This window comes from Clytia hemisphaerica, unplaced genomic scaffold (assembly GCF_902728285.1).
Source record: "Clytia hemisphaerica strain Z4C2 unplaced genomic scaffold, Clytia hemisphaerica genome assembly, whole genome shotgun sequence".
Taxonomy (NCBI): Eukaryota; Metazoa; Cnidaria; class Hydrozoa; order Leptothecata; family Clytiidae; genus Clytia; species Clytia hemisphaerica.
The window spans coordinates 77,529-97,496 of record NW_027104464.1 but is presented as its reverse complement, the minus strand read 5'-3'; the positions used below and the strand labels follow the sequence as shown (position 1 = coordinate 97,496).

Sequence of the window (19,968 nt, the reverse complement as noted above, 5' to 3'; positions counted from 1 at the left end):
GTCTCGGGTAAATTTATAAAAAAAAAAAATAATAATCTTTTTTTTTCAAATTTTGCTGACGTCAGAAGAAATCAGCAAAATACGAAAATTTGCAATAAAGTGCAGACATCAGCAAAATTTCAAAATTTATTTTCTTCAAAATGATCCTTTAAATGAGGTGCAACTTTGGTGCAAATTTCATGTTCATACCATTAGCCAAACTGGAGTTATTTAAAAATCAAGTTTTGCTGACGTCAGCATTTTTTGATTGGCAAAACCTAAATTTAAGTAACACCGATTTTCATGTTCTACATCGTAATGCGCTTCTTTAAAGGTATAATTTATTATGCTAGGAGGGGTGATGATGGGTCCGAAGAATTAACGAAAATTTGGACACGCATTAATTTACCCGAGGTGCTCGCATTTTAATCTCCAAAATCATTGACATTACAGATAGACTGGATAACGGTCAAGTCGGTCAAGTTATGGGATTTAAGTTTGATATAATAAGATATCAGGTATCTATGTTAAGCTTGATGATGTCACAGCAGGCAAAAATGGATCCAATTTAGATCACGTATGTAGAGAAAACAATTGGACTTTGATTGAAAGGGCAGAATCTACCTTTAACACAAGAAAGGGAAAAAAGAAAAGCAAAAAGGAAAAACCTTTCATGGTTCGGAGAACTCAATTCCCTCTGGTATTGTCCTATGCATGCACAAGTCATTAAGTCCAAGGACTAACACTGCAATCAGCGGTAGTAAGTTTTGTTTTATTTGCACAAAGATCTTTCAATGAAGGCCAAATGTACGTAAGTTTATCCAGAATGACAGACATAAATGGATTGTTCCTGATTGGTGAATACAATAGAAAAGCTATCCGTGCTAACAGTGAAGCAGGAATTGAGTATGAACGATTACGAGAAAATAGTCCTTTGCATAAAGTGGAATATTTTTCACCTGCTATGGCGTCCTTCAACCATTTAAATATTTCAGTTCTCAATATCCGCTCTTTGAAAAAACATGTGATTGACCTAACTAATGTCTGTCCAGATATAATTGGCAGTGGAAACAAGAATGCCTGTAACTTTTGATAGTCAAATATAATTATGGAAATTTCTTTTGCTTGTTTTAGAAAATCAAAAGCGCTACATTTGAATGTATTTTTGGTTGAAAAATTCGCGATTTTTAGCGGTTAAATTTGTGATTGTAAAAATTGAGCTTTTTTTCTACTTATGCTATAACGTTCATTTTTACACCAGTGGTAGTTCAACCTTAGGTTAAGAATTTTGTCAAGTTTCAAGGCAAACTGAAAAGTCCTTCGGAGGATATGGGACCCAAAATACCCCTTGGTAGCACTTTTCTGTGAAATATCAAATCTCCAACTTTTTACTAAAAACGGGGGTAGTGATATGATTGATAAAACAGTTTTTCGATTATAACACATTTTACAATCTCTTTAATGACCTCATAGCCAAACTGTGTTTAGTGTTTTGGGAATTAGCAAAGTTCTTTGATGGCTTAAAAGTAACAAAGACAATATAAGTTCATGCTTATCTTTTCAATAAAAACAATTATACTGTGATTTCAATTCGTTTCGAAATAATCAATGATACCAATAATACCAATGCACTAACACTTAACACTTTCCAACTTTTAATTGCACTGTTCAAAAAGATAACATAACCCCCGTTTTTAGTAATAAGTTGGAGATTTGATAATTCACAGAAAAGTGCTACCAAGGGGTATTTCGGGTCCCATATCTTCCGAAGGACTCTTTTGTTTGCCTTGAAACTTAACAAAATTGTTAACCTAAGGTTGAACTACCACTAGTGTAAAAATGAACGTTATAGCATAAGTAGAAAAAAAGCTCAATTTTTACAATCGCAAATTTAATCGCTAAAAATCGCGAATTTTTCAACCAAATATACATTCAAATGTAGCGCTTTTGATTCTCTAAAACAAGTAAAAAAAATTTCCATAATTATATTTGACTATCAAAAGTTAGAGGCATTCTTGTTTCCACTGCCAATTATATCTGGACAGACTTTAAATATGAAAGTCTAGTGACTTGTTATGCCTTACTGAAACTCAACAATCACCTTCAAGTGAAACTACTGACATTGATCAAACACTGGGAAATTTCAAAATTGAATACAACAACAATTTGATTAATAGATTTCAAAACACTGCATGTTGTTCAAATTCCTCAATTGAGATTTTAGACTGCCTTAAAGCATCTGGTTACACACTTGTAAAGTTTTTAAAAGAGACATTTAGTAACCAACCTATCTCCCTCTTGCTTTTGTACAAATCTCCTGATTATCCAAAAAATACTTTACGTGAAGAATTGTTGAAGGAGTTGCAAAACTCTAGAGCAATTAAAATGATTTTTGATAAACTGTAGCATATAATAAAGCGTGTACTTTGCTGCTGAGATCTACAACTCCTTCTTGCACAACCATGTGTATATAAATCTTTCATTTTTTGAAATGTAGAGAAAGCTTCAAGGCAGCTCATTGATTTTCGTATATAGAGTTGTTCAAATTAAATTTATTTCAACGCTGAAATGCTACATGTATATACATAGTTGTATTGCTCGGGGTTCAATATGGCTAGTATAAGAATTTTGTCCTTTATGTCAAACCGCAAGCCAGTTAAGCTGTAGCTGAACCCCGGGTACTTAGGCAAAAATGGATGATGGGTATGTGCAGACGGTAAGAGTTGGTTTTTTCACGTTTCAAAGTCTCTCTAAGGGTCGGAAAATTCAGGATTTTTAGGAAATCTTTTGATTTCCAGAGAAAAAATTGTAATTAAGTCTCTCTAAGGGTATGACTTTTTTCAAAAATCGAAAAAAAAATTCAAAAGGTCTCTCTAAGGGTCAGCGACCGTAGTGCAGTGGTAGAGCATCCGGCTACGGTTCGCAAGGTTGTGGGTTCAACCCCCAGCTGGGTCATACCAAAGATTCCCAAAATGGTACTTGATGCCTCTCTGCTTGATGCTCAGCAACTAAGAGAAGGATCAAGGGTAAGTGGAGAAATCCAGGGAGAAAGAGTGGCGCCCTCCGAATTTTTCAAAACCCAAATTTGAATCATTGGCTTGAAAAGGTAAGGGGAGTCCGTTTTCGAATTTCTGTTCGACTAGAATACGAATTCTTATAAATAATTAACGAGAACTTGAAGGAATAATAAAAAGGCTCTTCCAGAAAAGATTCGTTGTATGGCTTCACCAAAATACATTATTTTTTTCAATTATCTACCCCCGGACATTTCAATTTTTCACCCCACCTCCCTGGACAAGTTCACCCCATGGACATCGTAGTTTTTCAGGATTTTTTCGATACCCCTGGACAATATAACTTCGAGCGCCTATGAACGGTCTTTTTCCTGTCTTTCTGGAAGCATAGTGACAAAGTAAAGTTCAACCAGAAGTAGACTCACTGCTAGAACCGGAAAATTGGGCCTTGTTTCCGAAGAGATCATTTGAATTTATAATATAAGAACATTTAATCATATAACGCACAATTCCGCTCTATCTTGATCACAGTGATCCATACCCAGATAAATAAAAAAGCAAAATGATTTTTAAAGTGGCGTGGCCAAGTGGTTAAAGGTGATTTCTGAAGCCTTCAGGTGTTCTCGACTTTTTGCCTGAAAATGTCCTTAACATGTTCTTATTTTCACCATTTTGTGAATATAATACTATTAGTCCATTTATTTGTTCTTAAAATTTTTGGCCATCCAAAGCCCTATGCTTTACAGTTTGGTGTTATAAAAAACGTTTACAGTATGGTGTAATGCAAAATTTAGGTATTTTCTCGGGTATTTTTTGATCGAGTATTCGCCCCACTCCCAAAACCCTGGAGAAACTCGCCTGATTGCCTGATTTAGGAGAGAAATTCCTTTTACTGTATAAATAATAACGATGACGTCATCAACAAGAAATTCCTATCTGCTGTACACGATGACGTCATCAGCTAGAAATTTTTATCTGCTGTACAACAATGACGTCATCAGCTAGAAATTTTTATCTGCTGTACAACAACGACGTCATCATCTAGAAATTTTTATCTGCTGTACAACAACGACGTCATCATCTAGAAAATTCTATCTGCTATCCATTGACAAAATCTCTTCAGCTAGAAGTGTCAAGCAGATAGTTTGTAGGAAATCATGACCCTAGAAAATTGGACCTGCTGTACAATTAGCAACTAAAATCTCTCATCTGGCAAAATACAGCAGATATTCTTATAAATCGCTCGTTGGATGCTTCTGTTAACATGTAAAGGGTGACGGTGTCCTATGGTATCTCTGATGTGGTAAATAGTTGCCATTTTTATAAATAGACGTAGTAGCGAAGGTAAAATGTTAAGGATTGTTACAGATATTTTTGGAGTAGGTACAAAAGTTAAACTTTTATTAAGCAAAGTATTCATGTTTTTTGATAGTATGATGTTCGAAATGTTCCTGATAATATTTTTTTGATGAAAAGGTAAAGATTTGTTAGATTCTAGTATGTTATAAGCAGATTGTGGTGAGAAACCAGTGGGAGAGTAGGTAATGTAGTTTTGAGATATGGTATATTCTAAATTGTTAACCGGTTACTTTTTCGAAGCAGGCTACACGAGTTTTTGCGCAATGCAATTGGTTCTTTTCGCATGACGACGGGCCTACATTGTCCAGAGTTGCCCATCGTTAGGAAAACTCATTGTGACGTCACTTTTTCAAAGGAAAATGAACAATGCGTTGACATCATTTCTCTCATCTTTTATTCCTGACGTGAGAAATTATAACAATTGTTTTTTTCGCTTTATTTCGCTATTTTTCCCTCAGTATAGCCCTCACTAACCGGTCATTATTGTATTAGTAGTATTATGTATACAAGGTTATAGTCATAATTGTTTATTTCTCTTTTGTCTCTTGTTTTGATGATTTTCATTGTTTTGAGTTTTTCTCTTTCTCTCACAGTGTCTTTCAATGACATTGCTTTCAATGGTGGGTATTTTGTGTTCTCCAATGAAGGGTGTAAGTTCGACCAGCTTTTGCTCGTAAAGATTCAATTCTTCGTTATAATGTTCGACAATTAGTTTTGTGAGCTCTGTTGCCGTGTTGTCTAGAACTTCGTCCCATTTTTATCTAATGTTCTTAGATAAGGATAGGTCACTTGTGACCCGGTATTTAACTCCATTAGGTGTGGTTCCGTTGTCGATATGATTTTGCATTCGTTTTCGGGTATCGATATCTTCCAATATTTTTGTAGAAAACTTGATATATTGGTCGATGGCCTTATCCTTGGTCATCGGTTGATGAAATATATAGCCAGGATTAGTGTACCGAGCAACGAGGCTTTGGCGAGGTTGATCTTTGTATTGGTAACGAGTGGCGTAGTTATTCTTGATGTATTAGGGTTTGTGTTAAAGGTTGCGATAGTTGGTTCATTTGCAGTTGCAGTTGCTTTGGGTGCGGTGGTAATTGGTTTAGATGCAATTGTGGTTGATACAAAGGTGGTGACAGTTGGTTTGGGTGTGGTGGCAGTTGTTTTAGAGGTGGTTGTAGTTGGTTTGGTGGTAATAGTTGGTTTGGGTGGGGTGGCAGTTGATTTGGCTGTAGTAGCAGTTGATTTTGGTGCGGTGGTTGATGGACGATTCGCAGTAGAAACTGGTTTCCGCTTTGGTATCTTTGGTAGTGATGCCATAGTAGTGGTGGTAGATGTTGACGTTAGTGAGGCAAATGGTGACTTTTTGTTGGTGTCATTTTGTTTGGGTGTTTTCTTTTGATAGCTTGTGATGGTGTCCTCCTCTTGTGAAGAGAATTGTTCAATACCCTCGCTCGTTTGGTATTTGATGAATAAATTTTTGTTGGTGGGTTTTCGTTCGTTGGTTTTGTTGGTGTTTTTGGCCGTGCCCTTCACAACTGGAGGGGATAACGTGTCAATGGTTTGTAAGTTTTCCTTGTCAGTGTCATCTGGAACAAGATATCATAAGTGGTTCACCCGGGGGGGGGGGGTACTTAGGCAAATGGAGGGTACGGTATGTGCCGCCCTCAAGGTTACCTATTTTGGACTTCCAAAATCCCGCTAAGGGTCTTTTTACCCCCTGAAAGATCGAACGAAATTTGGTCAAAATTGGTCAAATTTGTCCCGCTAAGGGTCGTAAAATTCCCAAAATTTTCCTTTGTTTTCTCTTTTTTAGTCCCGGTAAGGGTCCGAAGTTCGAAAGTCGGGCGGCACCCCTCCGTCAGCTCGCAACCCTAGTACCCCCCTCATTTAGTCATATTAATCATATATATTTGCTGTTTTGATAATTTTATTGTTTTACTTCAGTAAGGTAAGAAACCATGAGTGAGAGAATCTCTAATATAATCATTTATATAACTTATTTGGAGGGCCTTCAATTAGATGGAACTTAGACCTTAATTTGATTTAAAATCTGAATAATTTTGTAAACTTTTTTATAGAGTCATTTCTGACTCGAAGTGGAATAAATTTTTTTATTAATGAGTTGTGTACTTTTTATATAAATGCATGATACATATAAATATTTTAGTATGTTGGTATGTCAAACTTACTTTCCTACTTTTCGATACGGTTTTTCAACCGTATGTACATAGCAAAACGTCGCACTTAAAGGGACCGTCCACTGGAAAACCAAAACACCCAAAGAAAACTCCAATCAACATGCATATAACGAAAAAAAGATTCATTTTTTCAAAAGTCTCACCATGGCTTTATCATCACTTCCTGTATTTCTCTTTTTTGTGTTAATCAAACCTCTTTCGAAACCACCGCCATATTTGTTTTTAAAACGCTTTTTATTACCGGCTGCCGAAAATAAAATTTGTGACGTCAAGAATTGCAGCCGTTCTCTTCATAAAATATAAAAGATAAAAGGATGAAGGAAGGGTTGAAAGTAAAACCCCCTGTCTCTTCTAACAATGAAAAATCATTTCTTGACTCCCTTTTTGATATGAAGACGATGAAGGGAGGGAAAATCACTTTTTGAGAAGCCTTATTGACTTTACTTGTTCGATGAAAGATGTCTGCTTGTGCTGCTGTAGGCTGCGATAAACATCAACGTAGGGACAAAGATATAACCTTTTTCAACCTACCTAGCGAAAAAACTCATAAAGATAAGGAACGTCGGTTGAAATGGCTTAACATCATAAAAAATAAAAGGAAAGATGAATTGCCCAAGAAAATTGTTTTATGCGAGAATCATTTTAGCGATGAAATGTTTGATGAATCGAGAGAAATGCAGATTCGAATGGCGAAGCTTCAAGGTCAGTTAATTTCATTTTTATTCAATTTGCCCTTGCGTGATTGTCGCAACATCCCTGTCTCGGAGAAAAACTAACGGGTATAGAAAATTTCCCAGCACCCCTGTCTCAGAGGAAAACTAGCTGGCATAGAAAATTTCTCAACACCCCTGTCTCTGACAAAAATTAGCTGGCATAGAAAATTTCCCAACGCCCCTGTCTCAGAGGACGACCTAGCCGATAGAAGAAACACAAGGGTATCTTAGTGTGAACCTATAGCGGGATATTTTACGTTGTAGTATCAAGAAACAAATGTACCTTTGTTTTCTGTGTTCATAGAAGCGAGTAACGATGAAACACAAGAAACGAGGAAAATAGCGAGGAAATTAAAACCTGATGCTTTACCAGACATCATGCCTCATTCTGTTGCTCAAAACATTTGTACGCGACCAAATGTCATGGCCAAAGTCAGACAAAGTCAGGTATATAACAAGTAATTCGGTGCTAAAGGGATTTGTTATGTGGGGTGGGGCTTTTGTCTAGCAATTAATACGACTAATTTTTGTGACATAGTTACACTATATAATTGCTTTAGGTAAGAATTGAAATGAAAGACTTTCTCTTACTTTGCTTTTAGATGCTAGATTCAATGGTGAAAATAGGAAGTGTTGAACCAGAGCCAGAGCCAGATGACTTTCAGTCGCATGAAGAACTATCTTTTGAGAATTTTCAATCACTGCCGTCAGCCCAATCCCCCGTCCAACCCAGCGAAAACGTAATGGTTGAAATGGTTGAAAAGTCTATCCAAACAGATAATCGCGTCAAGACAGTATGTTATTCTCTTCTCAGCGCTGTTTTTTTTATCTGTAAATTTTTTAAAGACTTTAGTATGGCTGCCTTAGTGAGCCTTTTGATATATCTTTGTTGTTTGTCTGTCCAATTACATCAATACACCCATTGTTTATTTCTGCAGATAAAAACTCGTGCTAAGGGTGTTCAAACGGTTCAACTAGAGAGGCCAACGCCTGATGAGCATGTTACAAAGAATCAAACTGGACTCGACGATTCATTCGATGCCGACTTTGAACGAGTGTTCAATACAAAAGAGATAGATACATTGGCAGATACCCTTGGATTACCTTCATTACCAGCAACAATACGGTAACTATTTCTTTACAAATTCACATCCTCCAGATCTCACAGCTGAAAGAAGTATTCTAAAGGGTATCTGTTGAAACACTGATTGGTTAACAAGCTCAATTTACTCTTTTTCCTCCATTATAGAAAATTCTACCGTCAGCAAGACCATCAACCTAATGGCTCAAATCAACCTATTAAATCCTCAACCATTGACACAACTCAACCCATTGAAATCGAAGAGAAAGTAACCAGCCCACCAGAGAACGAACCATTGCAAAGGTACTCCACGAAGTGAATATCTTTGTTACCAAATGCTTTTTGACATTTGGGGTTTGCAAACGCTTCAACTACGAGGGCTATCCGGCTGATAATGTATTTTTATAACATGGTTACACGTTTTTGTTAGTATTAGTTCTCGTCTTCTTTTTAGTACTTTTATCTATTCTAACAACAAAAGTTTTCTTCAATCACCAACAACACCGGACGTATGGCTTGAAAAGTCGCTGGAAAGGAGTGAAAGAAAAGATCCCGATTTTCAACCAAGTGGAGGGAAAAGTGACAATGACGGAGAACCTGACACATTATTGAAAATCAACACTGGAAGGGCCTACAACATGGAGAAAGACCATGTATACCTCGTTTACGAAAGCCAGCTCGATAAATTGTTCAAAACATGCCAGGTATGTGGAGAAGCGATTATTGAGACAAAGAAAATTGAAAACGAGGGTACACAATACCGACGAAAGATGAACTGCCTTGGAGGATGTCAAACAGAATGGTCATCTCAGCCTAAAGCAACCAATTTTAAGGGTATGAATGTTTTATCGAGAATTCTTTAGGGGAAACAAAGTGGGTGATAGTTACTCCAATTGGAAAACATTTACATACAATAGACGTTATAAATAAAAAACTTTTCCTTAATTACATATTCTGAACTCTCTCAATATTGTTCATCTAAAGAAACTTATTCATTCCTCAGGTATCGGAAATTTGATGGTGACAGCCGCTGCTGAGCTATCGGGAATATCGTTTCCTAAACTTAAACGTTTCGCGCACGTGTTGAACTTGAAAATCATGGGACGGACAACATTCTTTGACTTGCGAGGTAAATCTACCAATTAGAACTATTAAATGTGATTTTGAGGCCACCCTTTCATACGGTTTTTTCCAACCTTTCCCATGGCTGCTAAGTTATATTTTTTCTATTAAAGGTACTCATTTGTTCCCTGAAATCAAAAGAACGTGGAAAAGCCATCAAAAGAAGTTGATCGAAGAGGTCGATTCACGAGAAGACAAAGTCTCCCTAGTGTTGATGGTCAGTGTGACAGTCCGGGACATAACGCAACGTATTGTACCGTTACTGCTATGGATGTTGAAACAAACAAGGTACTCGATTTTGAGGTGGTGAATGTGAAAGAATGCAAAAATTCACAAGGTAATTTTCAGCGACTTATATAGTAGCAAAAGATATTTCCGTCTTACTTTCGTTAAATAATCTACAGAAAAATTCAAATTGGCTTCTGTTAAATTACTCCTTTTTCGAAAATCTGACACATGTAAACCTTTTTTATTTTGACAGTAATGGAAAAAGAAGGATTCATACGAGTAATCTTACGTTTGGCCACCATGCTATCACTATTCGTCATTTCAACTGACCGTAACACTCAGATAAAAAAATTGATGAGAGTCGACCAACGATTTGCTGAGTTCATACACCAGTTTGATCCTTGGCACATGGCAAAGAACCTCTCCAAAAAGCTAGTGAAAGCAGCTAAAAAGAAAGGTATCTTTATTATATATTTCACCATCCGCCAAAAGCAATTTGTTCGCTTGCTTTCACCCATGTCACATGTACATTCCTTAGGGAACAAATATTGTAGTTGTCGGAGATAAGGTAGGAATATGAAAATGGGCTCTTCCAGAAAAAAATTGTACATGGGGGGTGGAGGATATAAAATTTTTTAGTGATTTACCCCCCGGACAGGGCAAATTTACACCCCGGACTAGGCAAATTTTGATGATTTTTTGCTACACCCCGGATAATATATCCTCCAACCCCCCATGTAAAATTTTTTTCTGGAAGGGCCCAATAGGATGCTCAAACTCTTTTAACGTCACACTCACGTCAAATTTTTTTAAATTTCAGGCTGTGAGGAGCTCATGAAATGGATACCCGCCATTGTCAACCACTTGTACTGGTGTGTGCAGAAATGTGGGCAGAATGGGGAAAAGTTGGTGGAAATGTTCAACTCGTGCATTCACCATGTGGTGGATCGACATGAGTTTCCTGGTGAGCATTACACAAAATGCCCCCATGAAAACGACACATCACAGTACGAGTGGATGACAGCTGGCTCACTTCCTCACGAGGCATTACAACGTATCGCCCTACACAAAACCTTTCAGAAGGATCTGGAAAAACTGAACTTGAACGTATTTACCACCCACCTCGAAGTCTTCCACTCGCTCAAAATCCGGTACCTACCAAAAAGTGTGTTCTTCGAGCAGACCAAAATGGAATGTGGTATGATGTTAGCAGCTCTTGACCATAATCTCAACATCAACAGAGGGTTTAAATCAGCCTTGAAAGAAGGCAGATTGGTCGGGCGCTTCAAGATAGCATACCACACCTTTTCAAAAAGGTTTGTTGCAAAGAAGGTGAGAAAGAACAAATCCTATGATTTCTTAAGAGAAATTGCTGTGAGATGCTATTACCGTGCCATGGATGAAAAGAGAGTGAAAGTGAAATCAAATCGAAAAAGGCTGTTCGTGACCCCCGCAGAAAGGCCTCCAAGGGAAGAAATCATCGAGAAATCCACCAAGTTTTCACGTCTAGCTAGTAATAAGTAGATATTTTTTTATTTTGATAGAACCTTTGAATTTATAAGTACAAACATGTTGTATATATTTACTTATATATTAGTCACTATCTTCGCTGTCTTCGCCTTCGTCTTCGCTCTCATACTGCTCTTTTTCTCCTTCGATTTTCCATGTCGCCATACTCTCTACAATAACTTTCCCATGTTTAAAGCCGACGTAGATGCCATCTGGGGCAGGAAACCTTTCACGGATAACCCTTAAAGCACACGCTGGCAATCTACGTCGAACATGCTTTTTAAGTTTGTTATGTACCCACCAAGTGAAATGGCGGTAAGATATATACCGATAGTTTTTCGTACTGACATTATCTCTTGTGGGTAAGAAAGTACTGTACTGCTCATATTGTCCAACTAGACCCATGTACAAGTTGTCCTCATCCATGATAAGTCCCTCTAACTTCGGATGCTTGCACAGACATTGAATTTCTGTGGAGAGAAATAATTTACAATTTAGTTTTTATAACACATGGTACATATAAATTTAGGCTAATCAATCATAATCATGATTTGAAATCCATTAGCATCAGTGAGGTTGAATAATGACGTGAAAATAGCATTTTAATGAATAGGAAGACATCACTGTATGTCTAAAAGCTCACCTTCAAGTTTGTAGTACGGGTCTGACACCTTAACAATATCGTGACAACAAATACACTCCGCTTCTTCTAGAAATCCGTACGACGTCATTACACTACAATTTCCACATTCGCACCATGATGTTAATGGATCCTCGAGATGGTTGATTTTCTCTTGTTCAGGTTTTTTTTCTTCGGGAGCCTTTTTCTTTTCGTTGCTGCTTCTCAAAGGTTGAAATTGAAATCCCAAAACTTCCATTTTGGCTCTCTATGTGACTCCAGACTTTACTTTTTACTACTGATATAATACGATTGTAACCTATTTTTCAATGATTTTTCAGAACGTAGGATATCTATTTCTTTTTTCTATAACGTTTTTATATTATTGTAGAGTTTTGAAATAATCAAATTAAAGAAAAATAAAGATCTGGCGGAAAAAATTACGGGGGTACAACAAGAACCCAAAACGACGCTATAACATTGTGTTTTCCTTGTTTTTCTCAAAAGCGGCTGTGATTACCCCTTTTAACTGTGCAATTCTTGACGTCACAGGGCTACCATCTTGAATTACGGTGTTTTGAAAAGAAGACAACGGAAAGGGGGATTTATTATGTTTACAAAAAATGAATTAAGACATTCATGTGCTCTCGCTCAAAAAGTATGAGGTAAGAAGTTTCTTTTCGTTATCAGTGTAATGTGTTGAATATTTTTTTTGGGAAAGTGATTTTGGCCGGACGGTCCCTTTAAGCAACAAAATTACCATCTATAGGAAGTTTGAACCCCATACAACAAAACATTGTTTTCTGCATGTATAATCATGCAAGTACTCGTACAAACAACAGGTTGAAGTATATATTGGACCCTAGTTCCGATACCGGCATTTTACGCTACGTACTAGAATCTTTGTTTTATGTAAAGGTGTTTTGGGCATTTTCGCACTACCCTTTGCAGGATAAGCAAGTCCCCTAGATAAAGCCTAAGGATAATCCTGTAAAGTTTTGGTAAATAGTGTTTTTCTAGCATTTATCGACCGCCGGAGGCGGTTTCTTTCATAGTGGTACGCTAATCTCGTTTTGCTTTGGCTCATTACTTTGTCTACCATTTACTTTCGGATTTTTTAACTAGATTACCCAGGTGTTTCTCTTTTTTTTGGCTGAATGTCTTATATTCGGAATTGAATAATCGAGACATGAAAAATGACTATATTGTAATCTGTTTTCGATGAATAATCTAAAATGTATTGGAGATGACATGTTTATCTGGTACATGACATGTAAGCGTTAATAATGTGCGCGCGCTCTTTCGTGAGCGTGATGCGCGATTGCGTGATGGAAGGCGGTCGTTTCAGTGTGGTTTACATCCACACTGTGACCTAGTATAGGTTGAGTAAACACATCATTAATTAATTAAAAATATCTCTGGTACTTAAATTGCCATTTAGATGAGGTCATCAGTTGAAGTCTACCAAGGTTTTCAGCCCGCTATCGTTTATAGTAAATAATATCTTCAATAACCTTTTAAAATGGTAGAGGGCCATGCTGTATAAAGTACCATAAGATATCCTATAATACTTTTAAGCATACTCATTAAGGCATTATATAGTAATTATTGAATAATGTAAATGTCATACCTGTAAGTCTCAAAGGATCTTGATTACAGAATGACATTTTATTAGTAGTTAGTATCTTATCTTCAGTATCTGATAGATAGGTGTTTATAGTGTGGTGGCTGTGTTCCATCTAAAAAAATTGAGCCCTTTTATACTTGCAGTTTAGAGACATTAGGGAGGAGATTCGGGACTCTTCATCTGTGTTTTTGGACATTCTATATCGTGATTTCGCTTACTTCAAAAGAAGAATAGCTGTAGGGGTTCTAGCAATTTTCGTTGTGAAATTGAAGATTGCCCCATGGTTGTAAATTAATCTGATTTTTGAAAATCGAAAATTTTTACCATGTTCCGTTTTTTTATCCAATCATGTCAAATTTGGACAGCTCACGACTTGTTTTTCAGAAAAAAGTATTAATTGAACCTCATGAAGCCGGTTTCTGGCCAATTAGGGTCTGAAAAGAAATAGTAGAATAGGTGTATGATAGAGTAAATTATTAATTTCGCCTAGCGAAAGTATTACGATAGCCTTTCGCGGTGTTGGTGATTCTAAAAAAATCGATAACAAACATATTAATAGCGGTGCTTTGTGTGTCTGTGTGTCACCACTTTCGTTTTCGCTTTGTTTTTGTTTTAAAATTATGACTTTTAGTCTCTTGCTCCACATATTTGTTCTATTGGATTCGCACACTTTCGATTTCGCAAGCAATGTTTTGTTCTCGATAAGTTTGTTTTGATTGACAGATCACATAGAGCATGGTTTAGACTTTATTCAGCCTTTGTTTTGAAATTTCAATCCCCATCTACATTTATTAATTTTAATTTCTGCCCAGCTTTGGCCGATCCTGTTTTTTCTTTTGTTTTGTTTGAAATATTTTCGCGAATGTATTTATTAATGACATTCGAATTCTTTTCAAAACAAAACAAGTTTCTTTTATAGAAAAGAACATTTCAAATGTAAATCAAAACATAAAAATTAAAAAGTATTGCGAACAATAACAGCATTCAAATATAAAATAAAAAGCAAGAGAAGAAATTAGTCCATCTTTTTCTTTATATAAAAACATTCAAGTGGTTGATACTGTTAAAAACTGTGTACGTCATTTTACATGTTTAATTTCGAAAAGTTATGACAAGGGTTTAAAAATTTAGAATTGACTTATTTATCTTTTTAAATCTAATAAAAACAAAGTTCGAAAGTTGCACTATTCTTTGTGGCTTTCCCGCCTTTTCCTAAAGAATTATCATTTATACATTTCATTCCTCTTTACCATGACATTTTCTCAAAGATCTCCAGGGGAGGGTAAGAGTCCAACTTTGAAGATATCTTTTTATTAATTTGATCATTTTTTAAGCCAGCTTCAACATTCAAAGGACTTTTAGTGCGTTCAGCTCCCGGGGGGGGGGGTACTAGGGTTGGCGAATAAGGGGTATGTGCGGACGGGACCTCCGAAAACCGACCCTTAGAGAGACTTATTTTTGCTGAAATAGTGACCCTTAGTAAGTCTGCGACCGCAGTCGGAGGGGACCCGAAGGCTCCTCTTTCGATAGCTATCTACCCGAAGGTAGGGCATCACTGGAATAGTCACTGTCACTGCTGTCTCTTTCTTCTTCCTTCTCGCTTTGTTCTCCTTCGTTTTCCCCTGTTGATTCAACTTCATGGTCCAAAGAACTAGTAGAGATTTCACAATGTACTTCAAGTGGTTCAGAATGGTTTCGGTTCACCTGCTGAGCCTTTGCAAATGCAAGGTGGTTGTTGTAAAGATCATTGTGGTGTTTCACAACATGTTTATATAAAGAATTATACTTGTCAAATTTTAGTTCGCATCCAGGAGCCCCGCACTTTATTTTGAAATTCAAATCCTAACTGTGTATGGAATAAATATGATTCAGCAATCGCCTCAAAGTAACTGATTTGAAATTGCAGTGTTCACAGTGAAAGTTTCTAGAATTCTGCTGTGTATCAGCCATTCATTAGGGTCCATTAGGCTACTGTCCAATTACACAGCTCGAGCTGCCATCTTGCGTATTGGTTTGTTTGTGATTTCAGATTATAGCTTTAAGTCATAACGAAAAACAAAAAAGCAAATGAGATCCTGCAAATCTCCTTACAAGGAAACTAAACGAAAGGGCGCCTTACAATTTCCCGCGTTTGGCCCATTCTTTTTCTGTCTCTGGATGGATGCGCTGTTGGTGTGCTGAGTTTGTGGTTTTTAATTACTGTATTTTGTGGTTAAGTTTGACAACCTTGCTCATTTGTTCAATCATGAATTTATTGGATGAAATTTGCAGGATTTCAAAAGAGGCTCATCAGGAATTTACAGGTAAGAATTCTTTCTCTACAATTTGTGAGCCATCCTATTCACCAACACTCAAACTTTGAGAATTTTTTTATTGGCATTTGGCTGTTAAAGGGGGAGGGGGTCAAACGACATATTGTCAAATCAGCAAACGCAAATCATTGGAGGCTAAAATGAGTCACCTAACTTGTATGTTTGGGTAATTTGCAAGGGAAATTTCCAGGATTTTGAGCTGCCACTGCCATGTGCCAGATTTTTTTCGACAACCCATCTTTTTAACTGTGACTCTGGGTCCTTAGGGTCAAGGAGTGCTTCCAAGCCTCTGATATTCCCTTGTCCCATTTTCAATCCTTTTCCTACTAGCCATCTCTTGAATTGCTCTCCTGTTAAACTAGCAGTCTTTGATTGAGGTCCAGGGCAAGTTTCAACATCTCCAGCGATCAAAAGTAGTAAATACAAAGCAAGTTTGTGAAAGAAATGTACAGTGTTTTGATTTTTCGAATAATTTGTTGTGGTCCTTTGTGGAAACAATTTACGAGCTGCTTAAAAACTGTTGAATCTTTTAGAGCATATGCAAAACATACTTTTATCTAAAAGTTTGTATTATGCAAGTGGCATTTTGTCATCAAAGATAATAAACTGTCGAACGTGCGAACGTGCGAACCGCACTGGGCTGAACTTCAGCTTTCAAATCATTCGTAGACCCAATTGTAAATTTCATGAAAATTTTAGCATTCCTTAAAAAGTCTTAACTTGTTTAGGCTAAAAAATTATTCCCAGGCCCCAAAATTATATATATATATTTTTAAATTGAAATGGCACCCCCAAGTATTCACCCAAGGAATAATTGTACAAAATATCATCCAAATCGGACCATTTTTTAAGTCTCCGTGCTGTCCCAAAGATTTTAGCCTCGTTTTGGCGCTGAAACTCGTCTCCAGGCCCCAACAATCAAAATTCTTTGAAAAATGAAAAAAGCACCTCTATGTTTTCACTCAAGGAACAAGTGTGCAAAATTTCAGCCAAATCCGATAGTTTTTGAAGCATACATACATACATACATACATACTACAGATATACAGACAATTGTCAGATACTAACTCAACTGAAGTTGAGAATATCAAATAATAACAAGCACCATGCTGAATGGACCTTCCATAACATTTTAGGCATTGCCATTTTGCATCATTGTGCAAAAAATCAGAAAAGATTAATGAGTCAACATTGAGAAAAGCTATAATTCCCTATTTGGTTAAAGGGAACTTCCCCAAAAAACGAAAATCCTTTTTCTTACGGCCAAAAAGAACTTTCCGGGAAAAACCACTTCAGCCATTTTTTAGAGAACCTTGCCCTCCATCTTTGTACAAAAATCAGAAAAAAGGAATGACAAAGGCAGTTTTTGGCCCAAAATTTGCTCAAAATTCTTTCTCTCAAAATTCGGGCTCCGTCACATTTTGGGCATTGCCATTTGGCATTTTTGTGCCAAAAATCAGAAAAACCTAATGAGCCGTAACAGACGGACAGACAAATGGACGGACATCTGTTAACTTAAAAGACCTCTGGGGTAGGTCCAATAATAAGCAGATATCCAATAGGTAAAAGTTGGTTATTGAGATTTATTAACCTGAGGTGATAAATATTCAACATGGGAAAGCCGAGTTGAATATCATCACCGAGGGTTAACCCTACTTACCCACCGGTTAAGAAATTTTATGCGAATTCCTAAAATCTTATAGCACAATGATTTTTCAAATTTCTGGGGAAAAAAATTTCCCCGGTCAGCAGCTGTGGCGGCTGTTACCGCAGGAACCGCGCAAAACGCAAGATTCTTTAAAATTGAAATGGCTATAAAAACAGAACTACGGGTCCAAATCTGTTGAAATTTTGCAAAGTGATTCAGTTGTAGATATAGAATAGGACTGCATAAAAAAATTCAAAAATCTAGCCAATTCTCGATGGCTTTTCGCCGTTTTAGATGTAAAGTGGTGAACTTTTCCATAATGGCAGATTTTTTTCAATTTTTTTTCAATAAGTCATTCCAAATATCAAGTAGCACCTGATTGCAAAATCTCAAGTCCATACCTCGATTCTATCAAGATTTATAGTTAAAAATGTTTTCAAAAGTTGGACAATTGGACAGTTCCTAACATTTTTCAAGATTGAGCGCAGACCGCCATGTTGAAAAATTAAAAATGATAAAAAATTGTTTCTTTATAGTTTTCTTTATTATTTTAACTGGGATTTAGAAGAACTAACAATTTCTATGCCATTTTGAAAAAATGTCATGTTTTTGATGGTTTTTTCAAAAAATTTCTGTTATTTGGGTGTATTTGGTGACGTCATCACGTAGTTCTTAAATTTTTTTTTATTTAATGGCAAAGTTGATTTGTATCAATTTTTACGGTGAAAACATTTGCTAATCTGGATTTATGGGGGGCTGCCCCCCGGGGTTTCACCAGACCAAAAAAGGCCGGGCTGGGTAGGGTTAATAAATCCAATAACCAACGTAAAAGCTATTGAATGTATGTTTTATTCTATACCTAAAGGCAAACAAAAAAAAAACTATAAAATTTTTTTACAGAATAAAAAGTGCTCATCAAATTGAACGTTCAAAATTTTTCTCTTTATCAACTTTTTAATTACTAAAAATAATTTAAGTCATTAAAAATAAAGTAAGATTGACAATAGAACTATTTTAATGAGTTTCTTTTCTAGCAAGAGTAAAAACATAAAAAAATCCATGAAATGGATGAAAGCCACATGAATATGGTACATCCTATAAAAGGAAGTTCATTTTATGGTGGCCTATCTTGAAGTGAAGGTGGTTGAACAAAATGTTTTGGGCATATTGATGTAACTGCCTACCTTGGATATGTAACAGGCAGTTCATATTGCTCAAATTGTACAAATCATGGCCATTGACAGTAGAATTTCAAACAACAAGTAAATATTATTATGTTCATCTGTCCCTAGATTCCAATCCTACCTCATACTCAAAAGCCTCACCAGAGATGAAAATGTCGTCCTTTTGTAATTGTATTACCACGTCCTCATCACTATCTGAGCAACCTAGAATATAACATAGTACATTTTAATTTGGAGTTGTTTCAGGACATGTTGATGATGGTCAGGATTGCCTCTTACAAAATCTCAAAATCGTATATGACAAGGTCTATCTTTTATGTAAAATTGTTTAGTCAACAAAATTTGAGGGTTCTAGAGTGTTTTAATGGACTAAAAATATTCTAACTTTGTTTCAGGTGCAAAAACCTGTCCCCAGACCCCCATAATGAAATTTTTTGAAAAAATGAAGAACATAAACATCATCAACATCCCCTCAGGGATCAAGTGCAAAAAATTAGCCGAATCAACCATTTCTGAAGTCTCCAGCCTGCCGCAAACGTTTTAGCCTTGTTTTGGCAGCAAAACTTGTGCCAAGCTCCCAAAAAAAAAAATTTTGAAAAAAAAAAAAAAAAAAAAAAAACACGCCATGCATTCACCCAAGGATCATGTGTGAAAAGTTTCAGCCAAATTGGACAAGTTTTTGACGCTGTCCCACCAGGCCCAGGGGAAATATGTTTGGCAAATGAAAGTGGGGGGCTTCCCAGGGTACGAAATACCGGTATATCAGTAATTTTTCGTCCAATACCGGATTCTCGGAAGCCCCCCCCCCCCATGAAAAAAAGGCACAAGAGTACCAAATTCAATCCAAACTCAATTTTTTAAAAATCTTCAACCTCCCTCAAAGGCCAGTTAAATTCCCACCCTGTGATTACTACTACAAGGACTTTGTCACACAGGACAGGGGGTGCAGGGGGTGAAGACTGACCAACCACCCTTTTCCACTGATGCCAACAAGATAGCCAGTGGTGGAGAGGAAAATCTCAAAGATGTACAAGGTAAACAGTGAAAATTCAAATTATTCAGTCCAAAACTTACTTTCTAATTCAGCTTGGTTAGATTCTTCTTGACAAAACCTTCTTCTGAACTCAGCCATCGTGGAAAGATAAAGTTAAAATGTGAGTCAGAGAATTTTTTCTACTAACCGCGTGCCATAGAACAAATGTCATTGGTTGAAAATGACGTAATCTTTCAACTAACCAATCAATTATCGCCATACTAGCCCGTGTTATCTTATGAAAATAGAAAACAACAGGCTTGATACTAATCCGAAACGGAAAATCGGGAAATTAGTCTGTCTTTCTTTCGTCTCTCTTTCCTCTGGTCTGCAAGATTT

At 36.6% G+C, this 19,968-nt stretch overlaps 3 protein-coding genes across 3 annotated transcripts; all 3 read left to right on the top strand.

Annotated features, from left to right (window-relative positions):
- Positions 1-7,897: 7,897 nt before the first annotated feature.
- LOC136821143 (uncharacterized) lies at positions 7,898-8,755 on the top strand. The gene is made up of 3 exons (XM_067077370.1): positions 7,898-8,060; positions 8,205-8,392; positions 8,516-8,755. Exons 1-3 carry the CDS (start codon positions 8,010-8,012, stop codon positions 8,664-8,666), a joined length of 390 nt encoding a protein of 129 aa, XP_066933471.1. The 5' UTR covers positions 7,898-8,009; the 3' UTR covers positions 8,667-8,755.
- Positions 8,756-8,833: 78 nt separating this feature from the next.
- Positions 8,834-9,711, top strand: LOC136821123 (uncharacterized). The gene is made up of 4 exons (XM_067077347.1): positions 8,834-9,181; positions 9,351-9,476; positions 9,583-9,668; positions 9,700-9,711. The coding sequence occupies exons 1-4, from the start codon at positions 8,986-8,988 to the stop codon at positions 9,709-9,711; spliced, it is 420 nt and encodes a 139-aa protein (XP_066933448.1). The 5' UTR covers positions 8,834-8,985.
- On the top strand, positions 9,711-11,100 carry LOC136821122 (uncharacterized). The gene is made up of 4 exons (XM_067077346.1): positions 9,711-9,806; positions 9,951-10,154; positions 10,518-10,972; positions 11,062-11,100. The coding sequence occupies exons 1-4, from the start codon at positions 9,737-9,739 to the stop codon at positions 11,098-11,100; spliced, it is 768 nt and encodes a 255-aa protein (XP_066933447.1). The 5' UTR covers positions 9,711-9,736.
- Positions 11,101-19,968: the final 8,868 nt, after the last annotated feature.

Excerpts from the sequence above, each read along its gene's own strand:
- LOC136821143 (XM_067077370.1), top strand. The coding sequence starts at position 8,010 with ATGGTTGAAATGGTTGAAAAGTCTATCCAAACAGATAATCGCGTCAAG. Across the intron at positions 8,061-8,204 it reads CAGATAATCGCGTCAAGACA|ATAAAAACTCGTGCTAAGGG; the intron begins GTATGTTATTCT and ends TTATTTCTGCAG. Across the intron at positions 8,393-8,515 it reads TCATTACCAGCAACAATACG|AAAATTCTACCGTCAGCAAG; the intron begins GTAACTATTTCT and ends CCTCCATTATAG.
- LOC136821123 (XM_067077347.1), top strand. The coding sequence starts at position 8,986 with ATGGAGAAAGACCATGTATACCTCGTTTACGAAAGCCAGCTCGATAAA. Across the intron at positions 9,182-9,350 it reads TAAAGCAACCAATTTTAAGG|GTATCGGAAATTTGATGGTG; the intron begins GTATGAATGTTT and ends TTCATTCCTCAG. Across the intron at positions 9,477-9,582 it reads AACATTCTTTGACTTGCGAG|GTACTCATTTGTTCCCTGAA; the intron begins GTAAATCTACCA and ends TTTCTATTAAAG.
- LOC136821122 (XM_067077346.1), top strand. The coding sequence starts at position 9,737 with ATGGATGTTGAAACAAACAAGGTACTCGATTTTGAGGTGGTGAATGTG. Across the intron at positions 10,155-10,517 it reads GAAAGCAGCTAAAAAGAAAG|GCTGTGAGGAGCTCATGAAA; the intron begins GTATCTTTATTA and ends TTTAAATTTCAG. Across the intron at positions 10,973-11,061 it reads CCTTGAAAGAAGGCAGATTG|AGAAATTGCTGTGAGATGCT; the intron begins GTCGGGCGCTTC and ends TGATTTCTTAAG.